This window comes from Girardinichthys multiradiatus, chromosome 3, assembly GCF_021462225.1.
Source record: "Girardinichthys multiradiatus isolate DD_20200921_A chromosome 3, DD_fGirMul_XY1, whole genome shotgun sequence".
In the NCBI taxonomy this organism is placed as follows: domain Eukaryota; kingdom Metazoa; phylum Chordata; class Actinopteri; order Cyprinodontiformes; family Goodeidae; genus Girardinichthys; species Girardinichthys multiradiatus.
Window position 1 is genome coordinate 44,891,189 of NC_061796.1, and position 22,025 is coordinate 44,913,213.

At 40.5% G+C, this 22,025-nt stretch overlaps 2 protein-coding genes across 4 annotated transcripts; one reads left to right on the forward strand and one right to left on the reverse strand.

Moving 5' to 3' along the window:
* Positions 1 to 353: 353 nt before the first annotated feature.
* Positions 354 to 13,030, reverse strand: pbx2 (pre-B-cell leukemia homeobox 2). Its single transcript, XM_047361633.1, has 8 exons — positions 12,702 to 13,030; positions 11,083 to 11,156; positions 8,788 to 9,032; positions 8,127 to 8,317; positions 5,669 to 5,804; positions 3,979 to 4,120; positions 3,591 to 3,679; positions 354 to 1,113 (listed from the first exon to the last, which is right to left on the reverse strand). The coding sequence occupies exons 1-8, from the start codon at positions 12,941 to 12,943 to the stop codon at positions 1,033 to 1,035; spliced, it is 1,200 nt and encodes a 399-aa protein (XP_047217589.1). The 5' UTR covers positions 12,944 to 13,030; the 3' UTR covers positions 354 to 1,032.
* Positions 13,031 to 17,925: 4,895 nt separating this feature from the next.
* On the forward strand, positions 17,926 to 21,970 carry LOC124865697. Of its 3 annotated transcripts, none has more exons than XM_047361032.1 (6): positions 17,926 to 18,297; positions 18,430 to 18,565; positions 18,690 to 19,166; positions 19,438 to 19,600; positions 19,824 to 20,053; positions 20,157 to 21,970. In XM_047361032.1, the coding sequence occupies exons 3-6, from the start codon at positions 18,705 to 18,707 to the stop codon at positions 20,295 to 20,297; spliced, it is 996 nt and encodes a 331-aa protein (XP_047216988.1). In that variant the 5' UTR covers positions 17,926 to 18,297; positions 18,430 to 18,565; positions 18,690 to 18,704; the 3' UTR covers positions 20,298 to 21,970. The 3 variants fall into 3 exon arrangements, with proteins under 3 accessions (XP_047216988.1, XP_047216987.1, XP_047216986.1); XM_047361031.1 differs by having other exon boundaries at positions 18,529 to 18,565; XM_047361030.1 differs by lacking the exon at positions 18,430 to 18,565 and having other exon boundaries at positions 17,929 to 18,297.
* The last annotated feature ends 55 nt before the right edge of the window (positions 21,971 to 22,025 follow it).

Below are 22,025 nucleotides of genomic sequence, written 5' to 3' on the forward strand. Positions count from 1 at the left end.
AGTCTTCCCAGGAGTGGACCTCCTGGCAAATCAATTCCAGGGTCAGACTGTGCAATGTTTAGAAAATGATAAAGTAGACATGGTTTCCAGAATGCACTGAACCATGTTTGGAGAAAGCCAAAGCATGTCTGCACACACCGCATGTGCCAAGTGTCAAGCAACAAGCTCCAAACAATATGCATCAAATTCCAGCCCAGCTACTGAAAGTCTGACAGCTTGGAAGCAAAATTAATGGTGGTCTAAGACTTTTGCTCCGTACGTTAACTCTGGAGAAAACTGCCCTCCTGACCTCTGAAGTATTTTCATTATTCTGACCACCGGGACAGTACAAAGGATGAGTGTCAATCAGCAGCTGCTTGTGAATACAGAGAGTCTTTATTGTAAAAGAGGTAGAGAGAATACAGGTGTTTCACTGTACAGAAAAGGACAGCACTGTTGACACTCATTCAAACCAATAATATGGACTCAGACACGCCTCATTCACTCACAGGGACAGGCCAGTAAAAAAGAGAAGAGGAACAAAACAGGAAACAGAGAAACAAACACACAAATCTTTGGATTTTTCTCTAGTGCCCTCTCACTCAAATGCACTCCCTTTCTGAGCTGTTCAAATCAAAACACTTGTTAAACTAATAATAAAAGCAAATATAATATTAATAAAAATGATATAATGTGCTAAAAACAAAGATAATGCAATCCCACCTCTCACGTTCTTCCAATTACAAACACATTTTAGTAACAAGTCAAAGTGGAAAACAAACCCAACAAGCCCAGATGATAAAAACCAAACCTGCATGCACACAACACACTCACTCTACCATCTGTCCACTCAGCTGATCATAAAAACATGACGATGACCTGCGCTGGGCGGCTTTCAAACAAAACGGAAACAACATACATTTAAAATAACCAAACCAAACAACCATTCTACAAAAACAACCGCAGCCAAGTGGGAAGGGTGATATCATTCGGTCTGTCTTTTCCATCGTCAATCTTTCTGTCGTTCTGTGCCGATGGGGCAGGGCGGGGTCATCAGTCCGAATTATCCGAGTGGTCAGTGCGGGGCGAAGTGCCAGAATGGGGTGAGTTCCGACCCTGCCAGTTTCCATTAGCCTGAGAGGTGAGAAGAGAAAGAAGAGGGAAGGTGTTAGAAACCAGAGCGTTGCCGCCTCCTTTCATCCCCTGCATCATCTACATCATCTGGGATTATATTCAGTAATCTTACCCATAAGAACATGCTAGTAACTCAAGTCAACAAGTTTAATGACCTTTTTATCTAAGTGGATATAAAACTCAACATATCAGGCGGCTTTGAAGACATCCAGTCCAAAGCTGTGGGCTTTCTCTGTTCATTTAGAGCCTATGTCTTTAACTTATTGGTATGTAGGATACTCAATCATACAAGATGAGGCTGTAAAACGTCACAAGATCACCTTTAACTGAAACTAAGAAACCAAAGACAACACAATATAAAGAAGAGCGTCAGGGAAAATCAGCCAAGAGAAAGATACATCGAAACTGTTGATCAGATCTGACTGGTGATCAGTAGGTCAAGTACTAAATAAATAAAAAATGTCCCTTCGTTCTTTAAATGCATCAAAACTGAAACCTCTTTGCTTTGTTCAGTGAGTAACATCAACAAACAGCACTGAGCATTAAAAATCCATTTATGAATTTGAATAATCTCTTTTTTGAATTTAAAACTTCTACCTCCGTAAAGGAACTCGCAACCTGCAGTTTTTTTTTTGCTTTCTGGTTATTATTTTTTTGTTTAAAGCCTGTTGTGTCAGCAAGCTGTGTTTCCTTTTGTGTTCAATTTAAAAAAGAAAATCTAATTCAGCCAGTCAGTCCTTCAAAAATAAATGTACCAAGAAATCCTGATTGGTCAATCTCTAACCAATACCTGCCAATATTGCATTTCTTTGTTGTGGAGAGCTGTGGATAGTGCCAACATCTGCCATTTTCTGTAGTGGCGTTAGAACAAATCAAAAATGCTTGTTTATGCATCTTCTTCTAAATGAGAGGGATCCCCTGCAAAAGTCCACAGCTTCATTTAGAAATGGCAATTTAAACAGTGGTATATCTCACACTGCATAGTGGAGTTACAGATAGCATTTTAGTCAGGATTCATTAACAATGCGCAGAGAAATGAAAAGATCTGACAATATTAACTTAAATGTGAAAAACTGTTTTTAGATTTAGCTGCAAACATTTGTGGATGCAGCTCTGTGTGGCACATTGATCCATTTTTACTAAATGAAGGGCAAATAGAGTGAGCAAACTATTTCAATTATTTGAATTTTTGTTGATGTGTTGGTACATTTTTGGTGAAGGAAAAGAAAAAAGTATTGTTTTATGTTGCATAAAAAAGTGAAAAATAGAGTAACAGGGTCTAAAAAACACACCTAATCACAAATCCTCCCAAAACACAGTTGTCTATGATGGAGTAAATATCTCCAAAGGCTTTCAAAGGAGAAAAGCCATTCCGATCAACATGAAGCCACATTACTTCCCGTTTTGCTTTTGTAACAGCTGCCTCCCCCATACTGTTAAGTATTTCTCATTCAGCGACAGGAATCTTTTGACAACAGTTTCATGATTTAATGACAGCGTTTATACTTTCAATCTAAAAGGCTTTTCATTAGTTGCTAAAATACAGAAAGTCTGATCACAAAGCCGAAAGTTATTTGTAAAAGGACAGTTATTATGTGTTGTTCTTCATCTCCTGTCAGCAATAAATAAATAAATGCAGCTTTAAACAAAAAACTCAAAAAGTTTTGCTTGATGAAGAATCTAGGTGTTTTTACCACCTGAGGTCCATTTAAAATGAACTCTGGTTTGTTTCCCCTCTTGGTGCGTGTCCTTTGTGCAGATGCGAGCACTAGGGTGTGGGCCAAAAGAACCGTACCGAGACCATTTGGAGGAGGTGGTCTCGGTACGGTTCCAAAGGAACTGTAGAGCAGTTTGTTTGGGGTGTAAATTTAATCCAAACTCAACCCGACACAGCCACCAGGTGTTCGCTACCAGCTTGATCCAAACGCTTTCCCGTTGCCAGGTTTGCGTTGCATTGTGGGATGCAGTAGGGTAAACATCTTCTCAAAAGGAAAATGCCCTAAAAGCCAGTCTGACAAGATTTGGGGTCCTTCCTGAAAATGTTTTTAAATACTAACCTTAGATCGGTTACATAAGCCCTACATGTGCAACACTGTGATCGATCCACTTTTTCTTCCATTGCTTCTTCTGTCCTTTTCTATTTTATTCCCTCACACTGGTCATTCTTGAGTTTTGTTATCTGCTTTCCCTTAGCACAGCATCACACCCTGACATCCGGCTTAACAGCGTTTGGCACCGGGCGGAGATGAATTTAAATTTTTCTCAAACAGAAATGTAAAAACGTATCAAGGAGCCGCTCACCTAAGTCTGTTCAGGAATGTATCTTTATCGCCCCCTACTGACGGGCAACAATGTCTGTCTGAGTAGCAACATGAAGCTTCGCCTTGAAAGGGATGTCTGTATACACGTGTACTGTTCGTTTTGATCTTTCAATGATTTGCTGACAAAGCACAACAAATAGAAGTGATCTGAAGCACCTGGATTTGGTAGGCAGACTGTTCACCGTTCACAGATGAAACACCGAGGAACATGTCAGCTGAGCCGGACAGAGAGAATGATCCCGACCCTGAAACAGACAGATTAGGATGAAAAAATCTTTAGTTTACAGCCACAGCATTAAATTACTCTTGATGTAGTCTATTATTGAAAGGGAAACTGCTAAAATAGAGCTGTCTGGTGTCAAGCCTTAGTTTATGACAAGAAGCAGTAATAAAAATAACACTAACATTGTGAAGCTGAGGACAATATTTTCCTATCCTCACTAAAGACGGCGGTTTTAACTCCGAGGATCTTTACACAGGAACCTAATTAGCATGACTCCAGGTTTAAGCAGCGTTTCCAGGTGGAGCCACTGTCTTCTTGTACCTGTAGAGTTTGGAGTGTGTGGAGAATCTTCTCCCTGTCTGGCTCCTAAAGCCGTCTTCATGGCGTAGAGGTTGGCCTCCTCTTGGAACTTGCCAATGTTTTTCTTGTAGCGGATTCGTTTGTTGCCGAACCAGTTGGAGACCTGGTTAAAAATGAGAAATAACACATTCAGTTTTTCATTACAGATATAAAATATCTGATACCAGCTATCAGTTCAGTGTTTAAGAGATTTGTCTCAGGGTGATTCAATTCGATTCAAAAATACGTTCTTAATCCCAAAGGGAAATTAAATGTTGTAGCTCATATTATGAAGGTTTCCTCAAAGAGTCGTTGTAGATGCTGATGGCTGTGGGCAGGAAGGATCTCCTGTAGCGCTCCGTCTTACAGCAGATCTGAAGAAACCTCTGACTGAAGACACTCTGTTGTTGTAGGACAGTCTCATGAAGAGGATGCTCAGGGTTCTCCATAATGTTCTTCATTTTATGAAGAACCCTTCTTTCCACAATGATCTCCAGAGGTTCCAGAGGAGTCTCTAGAACAGAACCAGCCTTTTTTATCAACTTGTTGAGCTTTTTTAAGTCCCTGGTTCTGATGCTGCTTCCCCAGCAGATGATGGCAGAAGAGATCACACTCTCCACAACAGACTTAAAGAAGATATGCAGCATCTTGCTGCAAACACCAAAGGATCTAAAGCAACTAGAGTCTGTTCTGTCCCTTCTTGTAGACAGCTTCACAGTTGCATCTCCACTCCAGCCGTATTTCTACTCCTCCACCACCTCCACTTCTTCTCCAATAGTGTCTGACCTATTTCTGTTAATCTTAAAATCTACAATCATCTCATTTATTTTATTCACATTCAAGATGAGATCATTGTTTCCACACCATTTCACAAAGCGGTCCACCACCTTCCTGTACTCAGCTTCCTGTTCATCTCTGATCCACCCCACGACTGCAGAATCATCCGAGTATTTCTGCAGAAGACAGGAATCTGTCTGGTCCTGGAAGTCTGAGGTCATTTGAACTCCTGACAGAGCGGCAAACAGCTCTACTAATTTATTTAGACATGAAAAGATTAAAAACCTGACAGAATATAAAGAGTTAACAGAAGATTCCCAGATGTTTGAATTTTCAAGCAGAGAGTAAATTTCTTTTCTTCTGACATGAACTGGAAACCAGGAATTAACAGCTAATATCTGCAGCATCATTATTATGAACAAATAAAAACAAAGAAACTAAATTCAGGACTTTATTTGACATGACTGTACTAAAGGAAAGTTGTTCCTTACTACAGAAAAGTATTGTGTAATTTCCAATTTCAACAATCTTTCCCCTTTTGTTTGAGAGGAAATGGAAACAGGTCAGTTCAGACAGTTATGTGGGTGTTTCATTCTCTAAAATGTGCAACAAATGTAGTCAAGTAAACGCCTCAGTGAAGGTTCACTTTATTTAAGGTGGTTAAAAACAGGGGAAAGCTTGGCAGATATATGTTCTGGCTGTAAATCTCCTGCCACATGTTTCTACGGAAGCCCTGCAGAAACAAGAAGCAATGAGCATAAACCGTACGTCTTCTAACCTGCCTAATTAGACCCAACCTACTGCCCTACTCTACAGATACAATAAAATTACTACGTGCTCTTCAGGCGTTCTCAATTCAGCCTGCCAGCTTGTTTCCATGCGAATAGCAACTGACCTGAGAGACGGTAATTCCACACTGTTTGGCAAGTTCCTCTTTGGCTTCTTCACTGGGATAAGGGTTGGACAGGTGGGAGTAGAAATACTCGTTGAGGACCTCTGTGGCCTGTTTGCTGAAGTTGCGCCTCTTACGCCTGAGGAGAGATAAACAGGGTGAGTGCCGAGGAGGCAAAAACTAAAGGAAAATAAAAAAGCAAAAACAAAACTTGAACTGGGCAAAGGATTTAAGCCATCTAACATTGTTAGTTACACTTTTGTTTCTTAACTTGGACTGAATTATTCTGATTTTTTCCCCGTGTACCGACACAAAGTTTAACATTTAGGATTTCTACATGTTTTGCATGTAGAAATGTTTACTTTATAGGGCTCCAAGTAACGATTATTTTTGCTAATCGATTATTCTGTCGACAATTTTTCCGATTAATAATCGGATAGCAAAGGTGCTTATTAAGAGATTTTTACAGAATTTTAACCAGGTGAAGCTAAAGCTATGCTACTGGAGGCGTTCTGGATGGAGCATATTTACAGAAAAAGGTTTTTCATCTTTATAGCAAAACGTATCTATTTTTTGTACGGTTTTGGCTTAATTACAGCTCTGAGTGGGTTGTTCTTTCAGCAAATGACATATTTTAGAGTCTGAATACACCAGTTAACGATTATTCGATTGCTAAATTAGTTAACAATTATTTCAATAATCAATCACGATTATACGATAAATAGTTTCAGCCCTAATACTTTACACAATAATTCACAATAAATGTATGTAATACAGGGGCTGGACACTGAAACTGAAACACCTGGTTTTAGACCACAATAATTTATTAGTATGGTGTAGGGCCTCCTTTTGTGGCCAATACAGCGTCAATTCATCTTGGAAATGACATATACAAGTCCTGCACAGTGGTCAGAGGGATTTTAAGCCATTCTTCTTGCAGGATAGTGGCCAGGTCACTACGTGATACTGGTGGAGGAAAACGTTTCCTGACTCGCTCCTCCAAAACACCCCAAAGTGGCTCAATAATATTTAGATCTGGTGACTGTGCAGGCCATGGGAGATGTTCAACTTCACTTTCATGTTCATCAAACCAATCTTTCACCAGTCTTGCTGTGTGTATTGGTGCATTGTCATCCTGATACATGGCACCGCCTTCAGGATGCAATGTTTGAACCATTGGATGCACATGGTCCTCAAGAATGGTTCGGTAGTTCTTGGCAGTGATGCGCCCATCTAGCACAAGTATTGGGCCAAGGGAATGCCATGATATGGCAGCCCAAACCATCACTGATCCACCCCCATGCTTCACTCTGGGCATGCAACAGTCTGGGTGGTACGCTTCTTTGGGGCTTCTCCACACCGTAACTCTCCCAGATGTGGGGAAAACAGTAAAGGTGGACTCATCAGAGAACAATACATGTTTCACATTGTTCACAGCCCAAGATTTGCGCTCCTTGCACCATTGAAACCGACGTTTGGCATTGGCATGAGTGACCAAAGGTTTGGCTATAGCAGCCCGGCCGTGTATATTGACCCTGTGGAGCTCCCGACGGACAGTTCTGGTGGAAACAGGAGAGTTGAGGTGCACATTTAATTCTGCCGTGATTTGGGCAGCCGTGGTTTTATGTTTTTTGGATACAATCCGGGTTAGCACCCGAACATCCCTTTCAGACAGCTTCCTCTTGCATCCACAGTTAATCCTGTTGGATGTGGTTCGTCCTTCTTGGTGGTATGCTGACATTACCCTGGATACCGTGGCTCTTGATACATCACAAAGACTTGATGTCTTGGTCACAGATGCGCCAGCAAGACGTGCACCAACAATGTGTCCTCTTTTGAACTCTGGTATGTCACCCATTATGTTGTGTGCATTTCAATATTTTGAGCAAAACTGTGCTCTTATCCTGCTAATTGAACCTTCACACTCTGCTCTTACTGGTGCAATGTGCAATCAATGAAGACTGGCCACCAGGCTGGTCCAATTTAGCCATGAAACCTCCCACACTAAAATGACAGGTGTTTCAGTTTCATTGTCCAACCCCTGTATAATAGAGAGAAAGACGGACAGATACAAAATGGAATTCCAAATTTTACCAGATTGTACAAATGTATTATGATTTCAACTTTGCATATTTACTAATCTTCTGCAATGTTTTCGTAAAACCATTATAAGTTAGACTTGGAACCCTCTTAAGGCACCCAGATGTGATTTATTACAGGGCTGTAACAGAATGAGGGCTGAATTTAACCTGTTGCTCCTCCTACTCCTCTAAACCACAATGAGAAGTGGTCCGAGCCCAGTTGGTATTATTATGACCATAAAAGCTGTTATCATTTAACAGAAAGCCTGAAGAACTATTGATCCAGACCACAAGAAAATCGGGCTGCTTGAAAGTTTAATGTGAAGAAATTAGGGAGAATCAGGACCTTTGTACAGCTGATATGGCCACAAACTGCACACCTGGCATCCAGGAAGCGGGACCTCAGGATCATGACAGCCTCACATGTGCTCTGCTTAAGCTGGGTCTGGATGGAGCTGAACTTGCGGTGGATGATGGCCACCATGCGCTCTATCTCCCGTGGAGTCACGGGCCGCGTGCGCGACTGTTCCCTCAGCAGGTTCATGACGTGAGTGGTGAATTCAGTGCATGCCTGAGTAGAGTTTAGCAAAGAGAAGCAAGGGAAGCAATTAAATCTATACTGATGTTTCCAACACTGCATCTGTATTGATTTTAAGGAACAGAAAACACTGCAAAGCCTGACTTTCACTGCATATGACTTGATCAGTCACACTGCTGATCAAGTCATATGCTCTAGGAAAGTTTTACCAGTTTCTCATTCAACAAAGTGACTTGTTCATTTGTAGACTAAATAACTTGAGATATGCAACAAATTGAAGCAGAATATTTAACAGCTGTGGAAAGATTTACTTTAGAAAGGATCAGATCTAAATCCACTCGGCTGCTGAGCTCATAAAAGGGCAAAAATACACCCTCCCTCCACCACATCCTAAAAGAGGTATTTTCTGTGAATGCCTGGCCTAACATGCCAAAGGATTTACACTCCTGGAGGGCAGCTTCAGAACAGGCAAGCGTGTACAGGCAACGTCAGCGACACGGTACCTGCTCATACTTCTCCAGCTCAGTGTGGTAGATACTGCGAATCTGGCTCAACTTGCTTTTGTAGTCGGAGTGCTCGAGCGAGCTATCAGGCGACATCCCTCCGGAGCTGGTGGCGGCAGACACGGCGGCGGCGGCCCCGCCTCCTTTCTCCGGCCCAGCGACGCCCTCCGCCAGCAGCATGTTGTCCAAACGCACCAGCTGAGGATCCTGAGGCTCTTCCTCCTGGGTGTTCCTCATCGACAAGCCTGTACAAAACACATTTGTGTTTTACCTCAAGAGTGGGAAAAAAAAACCCACTAAAAACAAACATTTCATTTAACTTTGGACAAAAAAAAAACCCTCAACACACAAGTAACAATTAGTCTAACAAATGTTCTTCATTCTTGGAACTGCAATGTCCTGACTGGATTCATAAAGAATGTTAATGGTGAAGGAATGAATGTGTAACTTTTTCATGTAGTTTGCAAGAAAATGCAAGTTTACCTAAAGCTGCAAATAAAGAAATTCCGGTCTTGATACGATATAAAGACACCGATTGCGTAACGATAACATAAAACACATTTCCGCTTCAATTAAAACAGATACAACCCTAAAGTAGGAAGAGAGGATGAATCTACAGGCTGAATTTGTACTGAAGCTCGTAACATCATCAGTGCTGCTGCGGGTTTAGAACCATATTTGCTAAAAGGATAGAAGGGATATGATGGACACACAGGTAGATATTTCACCTGACAAGATCTCTGCAAGAGGAGCAGTTCCAAAGCAGGGAACAATACTTGGATTAGGAAAAACTGCTGCCTGTTTTTAAAACGAAGGTTTACAGTTTTATTCATATGACTCAAGTCATCTGTTATGTAACATGGTGTTTATTTTATTGATGTCGAATCCGCTTCTTTGACCGAAGAATTACTTGATTTTTTTTTGTCTTCTAGAAAATGGAAATAATTCTTTTTTCATTCTTTTCCCCCCAAACGTAATTCAGACAAAGAAAGAACTAAAAGCATAAACCAGACTTTTCTGTTCTGTACAGGACTGCATCTGAACCCAGTCTTATATTCCACACGATCAGCTCACCGAGCAGCAAACCACAACTGGAACATAAGACGCCATCCTGTTTATTGCTGAACAGATTTCAGAGCCATCAACGCAGGATCAGTGTTTGCAATGGGACAATCACAGACTGCTTGGATGCAACTTTTGATAAGCTGTATTTCAGATGCCATGCATTAAAACTCTGCTACAATCTAGTCATCATCTCTCCTGTATGGACATGGGGTTATGTAAATCCAGTTCAACTATTCTACCAGCAGAAGATCATTGATAGTTATTTTGGTTTGATAAGGGATCAACATCTCACCTATTTCTGAAGAGTCAACTGGCTAATTTGCACCAGAATTTACATTAAAAAGGAAAAGAAAGATTGGAATGTTTTAAAGGTGGCCAGGACTTAAAGCTATTCATAAAGGGCATATTTTCCATCAAAGTTTTAACATTACTTTGCTTTCTGACAATGAAACCAGGCGACTATGTGAATGAAAGCAGCTTTATGTGGGAATTTGGCTAAATTAAAATTCTGATTATTTGAGCAAAGAGCACAGGTGAGAATTAACATACTGACCTAATCAATAGGCTAACCGGCGCATGAGTCATGATATATTATTGTTTCGAGACCTTGTTCTACAAAAACAAAATGAATGAGAATCAGTTTGTGTTGGGGCAATGAATTTAGTTCAATGTTTAAGTGGTGAATTATGAAACTGAACTAGACAGGTTTAATCCGTGTGAACCTAACTAGCTCTTGTTAAGACCGAACCTGCACAACAGTGTTAGAACCACGATCAATGAAAATATATACTGAGATCGTTTGCTCCAGTGCTATGGACGAGAGCAAGTTAAAAGTTAAGTAATATGACTATACCAATATCTACTGCATTAAAAACAGTTACATGGAGAATTTCATTGCAACTACTGACACAAATCTAAATAAATAAGCATAACTCTTGTCTTTTTCTTCCAACAACAAAATTAATGATCCTTGATTTCTTTTCTTTTACACATTTCAACTATAAGTATACATGTTCAGCTGTTACTCTCAGTTGACTTTCCCCTCAAATAACATTTGACAGAGTAGATTTGAACTCAAAATGACCACATGCATTGTGTACTGGACATTTTATTGGCTTGTGATGACAGCATGTAAACAGGGCCTGGTGAGACTCGAGTGGTTGCACAGCTCCACACGTCATGTTCTTGGTGACAGGCAGCACATTAGCCCTGTGTGTTTAAATAACATACCCGTTTTTTCCTTGATCTCGCAAAGAACGCTGAACAATGCGGGCTTCATTCGGTGACAGTTGAGTGCGTGTTTCCTGCGGGGCACGAAGAAAACATCTTGACTTGTTGGAAGCACAGAGAGCGATGAAAACTGAACGAAAAGAATAACGAAAGTGTCGGAGCGACTACGTTTAGCAAGTTAGCAACCGTTAGCTTCAGGAAACCTGAGACAAACATAGACATGCATCCCTGTAAACTATCTGAACATTGTAGCCAATATGTTAGCTTATGTTTTGATGTCATTGTAACAAAATGTAACCCCTTCTTGTAAAATATTATATTTTCTTTACATTAACGCCGTTAGCTGCTTGTTTTAGCTTTAGCTAGTTAGCCTCGTTTAGCGCAGGCTAAAAGATGAAGTTAGCTTACGATTCGACACAACAGTTGATGGCGTTTTCATAACTTTTAAATTATCTGGAATATCTTCGACCAGCTCTATCTTAAATCCCCAAATGCTTCAAATAGTCCTAGCTGGACTGAATTAATCTGCACTAACCACAGTTTATGACAAAAACACCATTCTATGAGTAAAAATGTTATATTTTCTGACATGTGAACCACCTTAGATGAGGTCCAGCTTGAAAAGTATAGTACCTAGACTAGTTAAACATTGACTAAATTCGTCTATACTGATTAAAGGTTCTTTGAAACACAGTTAAGGATCATATAACATTTGCTTTCTTATTTAATATAAAAAACAACGATCAATTATTAACTTCATCACAGCATAAAATACTTTGTTTTGGTTAGACTAGTTTAAGTACAGAGCATTTTAAGCTGAACTTTAAGTAATTACGTCCATAGGTAAAAAAAAAAAAAAAAAATCAAAACAAAAACAACTGTTTAGGACTTTCATCGATTAAGCAAATATTTCACAAAGTGTGCAAGATATGTTTTAAGAAATGTTAATTCATTGTGGAAAAAAAAAACAGTTCTTGTTTTCATTTTCAGGTTTGAATCATATCTTTGAGAGCTTCACTCAAATTTTAAATAAGGCAAAACTATTTTTTGTGTTTTCACAAAGAGGTGAAGTTACAAATAAACTGCGTTTTTAATAATCCTTGCAGAACAATCCAGCCTAGGTTTGAATAGTGTAAACCGGGCAGTTTTTAAGCATGACCCCCGCTGAAGTGATCAACATGATGAAATAACAAGTATGTATGCTTTCAATAAAGATTCACACGCATCAGAATCATGTTTTAAAGACTTTCTGTACGTGCTTATCCATGCAAAATATTTTTGATTTTGAAGCAAAACTGTTGCAAAGGTAATCAAAAGCTACGAAACGGAAGCCAACTTCAGGCTCGAACTGGCTAACAATGGCTGCTTGAAGGAAAAAGGTTTAAAGCTAACATCGAAAAACAAAAAGTCTCGTTTTACTTTGACATCATATAAATGTGAGCACGACATAACAAAAGCAGCTCTATTTTTGTGAGGGGGCTAATTAGTTAGCTGCTGGCTAATCAATCTAAACAATAGTCTGAAGTTCAGGAAACTTTCCCAAAATGACACTGAGCCCAAACAAAAAGAAGCCACGGCGTCGGAAACTTTATAATTAAACAATCGAAGCTGTCACTAACTTTGCTTGTGCCTCGTCCAAACTTTGGTCGGTAATGGTCATTATTTGCTGCAGTATGTCACCAATATCTCTGCGGGTCTCATGTCCGTTTTCTGTGCCCTCGAGGCCCGACTCGCCTCCGTCCGACCGGTGCTGGGAGCGTTGATGAACCGAGTTGAGCGCATGCATCCCGGGGTGGCCGCTGACGCCGAGTCCCCGGCCGTTGGACGGCCCATTGCCAGTCAGAGGCTGCTGTTGCAACATCTTTGGCGACGCACAGTGGCGACGACTGCTGCCCGACTGCGCTCTCACAAGCAACACAACACCACCCGAACCGAGACATCTCACAGAGCAGGGTCCCCTAGCGACTGACAGTCGGAGGTGCGAGGAAGGTAAAGTATGGAGCCCAGAGAGTGCCAGGTATACACGAAGAAGAAATATTTGCATTCAGTTTAAAAAATAGATTTGTTGTTATCATAAACAGGTTCATTGTATGGGTTCAGCGAGGCTGAAAAGACACAATTTTACTCACACTTCTCCACACTGCATCAATAGAAAAATGAAGAACACAATGCTGTCACTTCACACAGCATAATGACTACCATGAGATTTGGGTTTGGGTTTGGGTTGGACTCATTTGCTTAATAGGAAACGTCTAGAATATGCTCAGGGCATACCTTTTTTAGTCCACTTTTATACAATAAACTATTATTGGAAAGTATTTTATATTGAAAATAAGAATATATTTTTTCACAGTCACAGTCAAAAGTTACACCTATCATGGAAATAAATGCCAAATTTGCTATATATAATTAGTTTGAACCCATACTATAAATATTCAAAATACAATTTTATTAATATTTCAATTTAAATATTTGGGTGCCATAGTTTGATTTTATTGTGTATTTTATTATTATTTTAGCTGAAGAAGCTCTGCAAGGTTGCTTTGAGGCTACAGACTGGGACGCACTGTGCCAGCCACATGGAGAGGACATCAATGCCATGACTGAGTGTGTAACCGACTATATAAACTTCTGTGTGGATAACATCATCTCCACCAGAACCGTGAGATGCTTCCCCAATAACAAACCCTGGATCACCAGTGACCTGAAGGACCTGCTTAACAAGAAAAAAAGAGCCTTCAGAGAGGGAGACATGCAGTTATTGAGGAGTTTACAGAAGCAACTTAAAGTCAAGATAAGAGACAGCAAGGAGGTGTACAAGAAGAAGCTGGAGAGCAAGCTCCAGCAAAACAATATCAGATATGTTTGGTCAGAGACGAAGAAGATCACAGGCTTCAAGCAGAAGAATGATCAGACTGATGAAGATCTGGACAGAGCCAATGAACTGAACACATTCTTCAATAGGTTCAGTTCAGAAACAAGCTCAGCATCCTCCTCTCCTGCTCACAGCCAAACAGACATTCCATCTTCCTTTGACCCACAGGACCCACAGCTGTCCAGTAACACCTCAAATTTTGTATCTTCCACCTCAACCCTAGACCCTTCTGCTTCCACCTGTTTGTCTCAAGAAGTCAGGGGAAGATGCAACTGGAGAGACTGAATAGGAATAAGGCTGCAGGTCCAGATCATGTCAGCCCTAGAGTCCTGAAGGCCTGTGCAGAGCAGCTCTGTGGGATTCTGCAGCACCTCTTCAACCTTAGCCTGGCCCAGAAGAAGGTTCCGGTGTTGTGGAAGACCTCCTGTCTTGTTCCGGTACCAAAGAAAACTCACCCATCAGTCCTCAATGACTATAGACCTGTTGCCCTGACATTTCACATCATGAAGGTCCTAGAGAGACTCCTGTTCGCCCTTGAGAAAGCAAACAGTAAACTATCAGGACCCCCTTCAGTTTACTTATCGCTGTGGAGTTGGAGTTGAAGATGCCATCATACACCTGCTTCAACAAACCCACTGTCATCTGGACAAATCCAGCAGCACTGTGAGGATCATGTTCTTTGATTTCTCCAGTGCATTTAATACAATCCAACCTGATTTGCTTTGTCAGAAACTCCAGAAGACTCAGGTGGAGGCCTCAACAATCTCCTGGATCAAAGACTACCTGACAAACAGACCACAGTTTGTGAGACTGAAGGGTTGTGAGTCTAACCAGGTAGTCAGCAGCACAGGAGCACCACAGGGGACGGTACTCTCACCATTTCTTTTCACTCTGTACACCTCAGACTTCCAGTACAAGACAGACTCCTGTCATCTGCAGAAATAGTCGGATGATTTTGCAGTCGTGGGGTGGAGCAGAGATGGAGAAGAAGCTGAGTACAGGAAGATGGTGGACCGCTTTGTGGCATGGTGTGGAAACAATAATCTCATTTTGAACGTGACTAAAACAAAGGAGATGATTGTAGATTTTAAGAGAAACAGGAATAAGTCAAAAACTATTTCCATCATGGGAGGAGAAGTGGAGGTGGTGGAGGAGTATAAATACCTCGGTGTTCACCTGGACCACAGACTAGAGTGGAGATGCAACTGTGAAGCCATCTACAAGAAGGGACAGAGCAGACTGTACTTCTTGAGGAAGCTTAGGTCCTTTGGTGTTTGCAGCAAGATGCTGCAGATCTTCTATAAGTCTGTTGTGGAGAGTGTGATCTCTTCTGCCATCATCTGCTGGGGAAGCAGCATCAGAACCAGGGACTTAAAAACCTCAACAAGCTGATAAAGAAGGCTGGCTCTGTTTTGGGGACTCCTCTGGAACCTCTGGAGATCATTGTGGAAAGAAGGATTCTTAATAAAATGAAGAACATTATGGAGAACCCTGAGCATCCTCTTCATGAGGCTGTCCTACAACAACAGTGTCTTCAGTCAGAGGTTTCTTCAGATCTGCTGTAAGACCAGTCAAGATCTCGGATGGAGAATTGTAAATTTACACTAGCTGTGACAGTATTTTGTAACCATTTTACAATAAAATCAAAATGCCAGAAAATTGCTCCAAACGTTCTCTCATAGTGCTGCAGTTGTTGGACAACTGCAATAGCTAAACACTATCTGCCAGAATATGCTGTGCTCCATTCAGGTTTTTCAATTAAAACCAGCCTTTTTTAGTTTAAACTTGAACATCAAAACTAATTAAACTTATATTATGATGGGCTGCGCTTTGCTTGAATGACATATATAGATAACAGAAAAACTTATTTCCGGACAGGTTTTAATGTTGGAAGATAATTTCTTCTTGGTAGCTCCCAAACATTACTCTTGAATCCAGTAGGCTTTAATTTCATCTGATATTCCCTTGCTCCCAACTAAAATTGTAATAACTTAAAATAAAAATAGTGTTCCCCTTAACTGCAATGAATAAAGTATTTCAGTTAAGAGTTAATGTGATTAAACAGCCATCTGAATATGTAGTGTCTTCTTTTGTTGTTTTCCTTATTTTTATTTTTTTTACATATAAACTAGAAAGGCACTCATAGAGTGCAGATCTCCACCAAGACAATGTTATGGATGTATGATTCTGTGGCCTTTTCTAATCATCTCTTTGCTGCCCTAATTAAATATATCTGCCCTTGTTGCTTATCTGCCGCACCGCTCACTGCTACAGCTTACACAACATAACTGTTGATTTCACATAAGATGCAACACATAGTCAAGGATAAACTAATACAAGAGGATGACATCCTTTAGGAGGGTTAAGAACAGGCATAGATAAAAGCAGGACTCACGCTCCATTCTTGGCTCCTCTCGGTTCATCCCTAAGATGAGTTGAGGGGGGGCCCGGTACCGACGGTGAATGTCACTCTGTATCTGTTCAACTGTATACTGTGTACACTGATCATTTTGACATTATATCCTGATTTTATACTTAACCATTTCTCATTATTTCACAAGGTAAATACTTTGCTGGTTTTACTGGTTGGGTCTCGGAACTGGAGAGAAACTGACCCGGTGGTGCACAAGCGGGAAAGAGAGTAAAAACTCCCATTTTACAACAACAATAGGCTCATTGATGTATCTCAGCTTTTTTCTATACTTTTGAGCTGTACTCTGGGCAATGTCTGGTCAGCTGCATGTCCACGAACCATCTGGGAATTCCAAGTTGTTGCACCATGGTCTTGCAATGATAAAGAATCCTTCAGAAAAATTTCAGATGGTGCTTCCCATCACCAACAAAGTCTAATAATCTGTACCTTGTCCTAATCCTGAAAATTTCATCCAAATCTGTTCAGAATTTTTTGAGATATTTTGCAAACAGACAGACAGTCGACAACAAAAACATAATCTCTTCGGCGGAGGTAATAACCTCACTGCTTTCATGCTATCATCTGCTGCATTTGTTAATTCTTAAATCAACTCAAAATCCGGCCTGGTGGATGTGGCAATTATGCTTTTAGATGAATCATTTTCTGTGCCTTAAACTTACATAGTACTTAGATTCCTGTGAGTCCTCAAATATTTTAATTTCAGAGTAGAGTCTTTTATGTCCACCACTGTCTCAGGATATATTAGACAAACAGGGTCAATTCTGCATAACGGAATCTGTTTATTCGGATTAAATTTCCCTTCTTCTTTGCTATCTGACTTCTGTCCGCAGAGAGACAAGAGGCCTGCAGACTCCTGCAGTGTTACTGTGAGCACTGTAACATCTAGAAAAACTGTATTTAAATTCACTAAAAGGTGGACAAATATTTAAAATCCAACAATCACCAAGGGTCCAGATAAGACTTTGGTTCTAATTCAGACAGCGGTCTGCCATTTTGAGGAATTTTGCTCTAAGCTCTTATTGAGTTCATTGACCGCTAGTTTTATTCTGCATCCTGGCACTTGGAGAGCTCCGTACCAGCATGGTTCAGCATGTGACAGATGTAACACCAGTGCAGCATTTCTTATCTGCACTTGTGGAGAAATTCAACTGGGTCAAATGAGACTACAGCAAGTTTCACAAAGCAGAAGTGTTTGTGTTGTGCTGATTAGAAGAACAACTGCAAAAAGTATAAAACAGAATCAAATACAATCAGACTCAATAACCTGAAAACCACAATCGCTTTCTTTTTAAAATAAAGCTCAAAATCTGGTTACAAACAGGTGAAACCTGATTTTTCCTTCGTTAAACAATATTTTCACCTAGACAGCTTGTTTCTCTACTTCTCGTTTAAGCTTCAAGTCAACAGGATGTGTGCCAAAACCACAACAGTGAAGTGCAGAAGAGCTGTGCGCGTTTCAACATGTTGTACCGCAGCCTGACACATTGAAATGCACAGCAGTTTGAGCAGCAGCTGCCCACATCTGCTCAGCATGCTCACAACTTAAGATCAGATCACAGACACCTCTGCCTCAGAGCACACCTGGACTGAAACGAGTGTATGACTGGACCAATTTAGGTTTTTTTACACACGTGTTTTATGACCATCAGACGAGGCAAATGTGGGGGATGTAAATAGGGGTGGGCTTTGGCGAGAGGAACAGGAAGAATAGAGTGGAGAGACAGAAGGTTGCAATACAGAGAGGGGGAGAGCTTGTAACGCTGGTATGTGAAACTTTTCACAGCAAGTTTATTTTTGTCTACATAAAGATATTGACAAGACAAGGGACGGGCGAAAAAATGCTTTACCCCATCTGTGGTCACTTCAAGAGATGATGTTGTGAGGAGATAAAGTCCAAACGACAACGGTAAGAATGAATTTACTTAACTTAGTAGTAAAAGTAACCTTTACGGGGGAAAATAAATGGAGTATGCCTTTAAAAAGAAACTATCTTTATAATAAATGTCTAACTAGTCTATATTTGACTTTTTTTACCCAGTCACGCATGTTTGTTGTCAAAAAGTCAATAGAAGTGCACATTTTATAGTTCTGTTGAAAGAGGCAAGAACCTGCTGAACTGGTTTATCACATTTCTTAGCAAGGGCCAAACAAAGGACCTCAAAAACAGCCTTCAGGTCAGTAAACACCTGCCAGTTAAGACCGTATATGTACTGTCTGGCGCCTAACCACCAAAACAGAACATTTTTCACTTTTCATGTCTCTATAATTAAACCCCTGCTTTGCATATCTTCCTGTCAGAGTTTGACAGCGGCGATGATGGATTACACAGAGACTAAAGTTGAATTTTCTGAGGAGCTGCTGGAACCTCTTATCATCACCGAAGACGGAGACACAACCACAGGAGAGGCGACAAGCTTCTTAGATGCCATCTTGCGAAGCTGTGGCGAAGCTTCTGCTCTCGAAAAGAAAGAGGAACACTCGGGGGAGGACAAGAATAATGAAGCTGCTGCGAGTAGTGAAATACCTTCAGAGGAGCTTAAGTTGGAAAAGCAACAGAGCAACACAGAGGAGGAGAATTCACATGAGCACAAAGCAGAGGTTGATAAACAGGAGGATGATGAGAGCAGAGATGATAGACTAAACTTAGATAAAAATGAAAGTGAAGAGCAGACACAAGCTGGAAAGACAGAAATGGAAAAGGTTGAAATAAAGAGGTTAAATATCTCTGAGCAGCAACCTGAAGGGGACAAATACCAAGATCGAGATGCAAAAAAGGTGGGTGAATTTTTCTGTTTAGACTCACTGCTGCTGTGAATCAATTAGTAGGTCAAACAGTAAGGATAATACTTATTTTTTACTGACCAATAACTAACAGTATTGAGTGCAAGGAAATCAGACAATTGTCAGATCTGTTTTGTTACACATCATGTGGGGTTAAGTAGGAGTGGAATGAATTCTTTTGCGGTGCCAACAAATATTCTGTGCCACTCAGCCTCTCTTTCTCTGTCTCTCTCTCTGCCTTTGCCACCTACCCGCCTCTTCTCAGGCTCACCGGTTAACCCCCGACTTCCCGGACTCGCTGTTTGAGCTGCTCTGCACCCTGCAGGAGGGTAGGCGACTCAATGATCAGCGATGCTCCTTCAGGCTGGAGGGCAGGATAAGGAGGAGGTGCCACTCAGAGCCCAACACCCGGAAACCGGTCAACAGAGGTGGGAGCACGCTCATGAGGTTACACTGAAACTGACTAAACTCAAGCAGCTGTTTCAGCTGTTTCCATGACATAACTGACTCATTTCACTGGAGAAGAAAAAAAAAATCATGAAACCTGAAGAGGGTTTCAGAACTTTTATGTTTCTCCATCTTTAAAAGTTGAAGGTCTGCTGCTGAATTAGCTACTAAATGTCTCTTTTCTCTTTTTTTTTTTCTTTTCAGTTGTCTTTTCCTCCATGACTTCACTGCAGAAAGAAGAGTTCTTTGACCTGGTGGCCACTGCACAAGCTCGCCGGCTGGATGATCAGAGGGCACAGTTGGGAAGTTCTCTGCCACCAAAGCCCAAATTTAGGAGTTTTAGAGGCAGCTTCAAGCAGCTGTCTTTAGTGAAAAAACCTGAGCCGGTTCCTGTCCCTAAACAGGATCTGTATGATATGATTCTGACAACACAAGTAAGCTGGCTTTGTTATAATCAGTGCTGTCATTTCTAAGTTAGTGTAACATGTGGAACATCTTGCTTTTTAACCTGATTCCTCCCTTTGCTGCAACCTACAGGCTCAGGGCCGGCTGGAGGACCAGCGTAGCAGGGCTCCTGGTCCTATGGATGATGAAGACTTCTTCTCCCTCCTTCTGAGAGTGCAGGGCGGGCGAATGGATGAGCAGAGGACTGAACTGCCACGCTTGCTGAAAACCTGAGACAAATAATAGAAAATTTGTGGCCAGCTGTGAGAGCCCATAAGTGTCTTAGCCTTTTTTTTTTGCTTTGATTTCCTGTATAAGCAGGGCTTTCTGAACTGCAACTCTTTCTGGATGTTAGTCTCTGTTAAAATTGTCAGGATTGTAGCAAAAACGCTAATGTTTGAAAAAGAAAAGGCTTTTAATGGAAATTAAGGGTTGTCTCCGATTAAGAAAAATGCAGCGATACATAAAACCGGCCTGTATTTAGAGGGATGTTGAGGAATTCTTTCCAAAACCTACAGGTTACTTCTTGAGATCAAGAGGTTTCTTTCTTAATATACTGAACTATGTTTGCAGATATTGCTTTCTAAAACTTAGAGGTTATTTTTGGAACTTACAGATTACATTCCATGATTTATAGGTTACTTTCTCAGGATTACAGATTACTTTTTTGCACCATTTTTGTACATTTACTTTCCATGAGGTTCTGGGAAGATGTCCTTTAATTTTGTGACGTGACATCTAAGATCTGGAAAGTAACCTCTAAATTCCAAAATGTACCCCCTAAGTTCAACAATGTACCAGTACAAGACGTATCATGCACCATAGTCCATGAAAGTGCTCTTTATGTTCTGGAATGCAACATTAATTTTGGAAAGTAACCTGTGGGTTCCATAAAAGTAACCTCTAAGTTGAGAAAAGCATTAGGTTACATATCTCCCAATAAAAAACCCAGTTCAAGACAGCACCTTTTAAGTTAGAACATCACTTGGAAATTCCAGTAAGTAACTTGTAGATTCTGGAGAAACTAACCGTTGCTGAAAGTAAGTTGTGGCCATTAGCCTTAAAGTCCTGAAAAGTGGCAGGTTACAAGTCACCTCATAATACCGTCTGTTTTTTGAAAGAACACAGTTCGTTCCAAAACATAGATACCAAATTCATGAACTTAATCTGTGAGTTCCATGAAAGTTATCTTTAAGCTCCAGTGCAAATATCATGAAAGTTTTTCCATCATCAGAATCAGAATCAGCTTTATTATTTTACTGAGTTTGTGTAGACAAACAAGGAATTTGATCCGGGTACACTTCTACAGCCAGGTGCTCAAAAAGTACCCTTTAAATTCTGGAATGACACCTGTGGGTTTGGGGTAAAGGAACCTGTAAATTCTGAAACAAAATCTCCTATAACCTCTAAATTTCAGGATGCACCCTTTAAGTTGGAGAACGTATCAAGTCCCAAAGTTCCTCATAGTATTTGTCCCCAAAAACAACCCTTAGGATAGTGACCTGTGAGTTCCAGAGAGTAATATCTAACTTAGTAAAAGTAACCTTTAAATTCTAATAATAAATCTCTACATTTCAAGAAGTAATGCCTAAGATCAAGAAAGTTACATATGAGTTCCCTAAAAATAATCTGTAAATTAAAGAATTTGAAAAAATATCCTTTAAGGGAAGGGTTGTCCTATGCCTTGCTACTGAAAATGTTTACCTTTCTATAATTTTTTTTCCCCTTTTCTGGCAAATGCGATTAGTAGATGAGCTTCTTAGAAGTTGAGAACTTCTTTTTATCTCTATTGTTGGTTTTTGTACAGAGATCAAACACAGTAAAACTGATGAGGAGATCCAAAAACCATGCAGTGCTTAAGTGAAATATGAAGGTTCTCTTCCAGAATAAAACAAATGTGCATTTGAGCCACTTAGATTTGTCCATTTGTGAAATGTATGTCACAAATAACTTCAGAAGGAA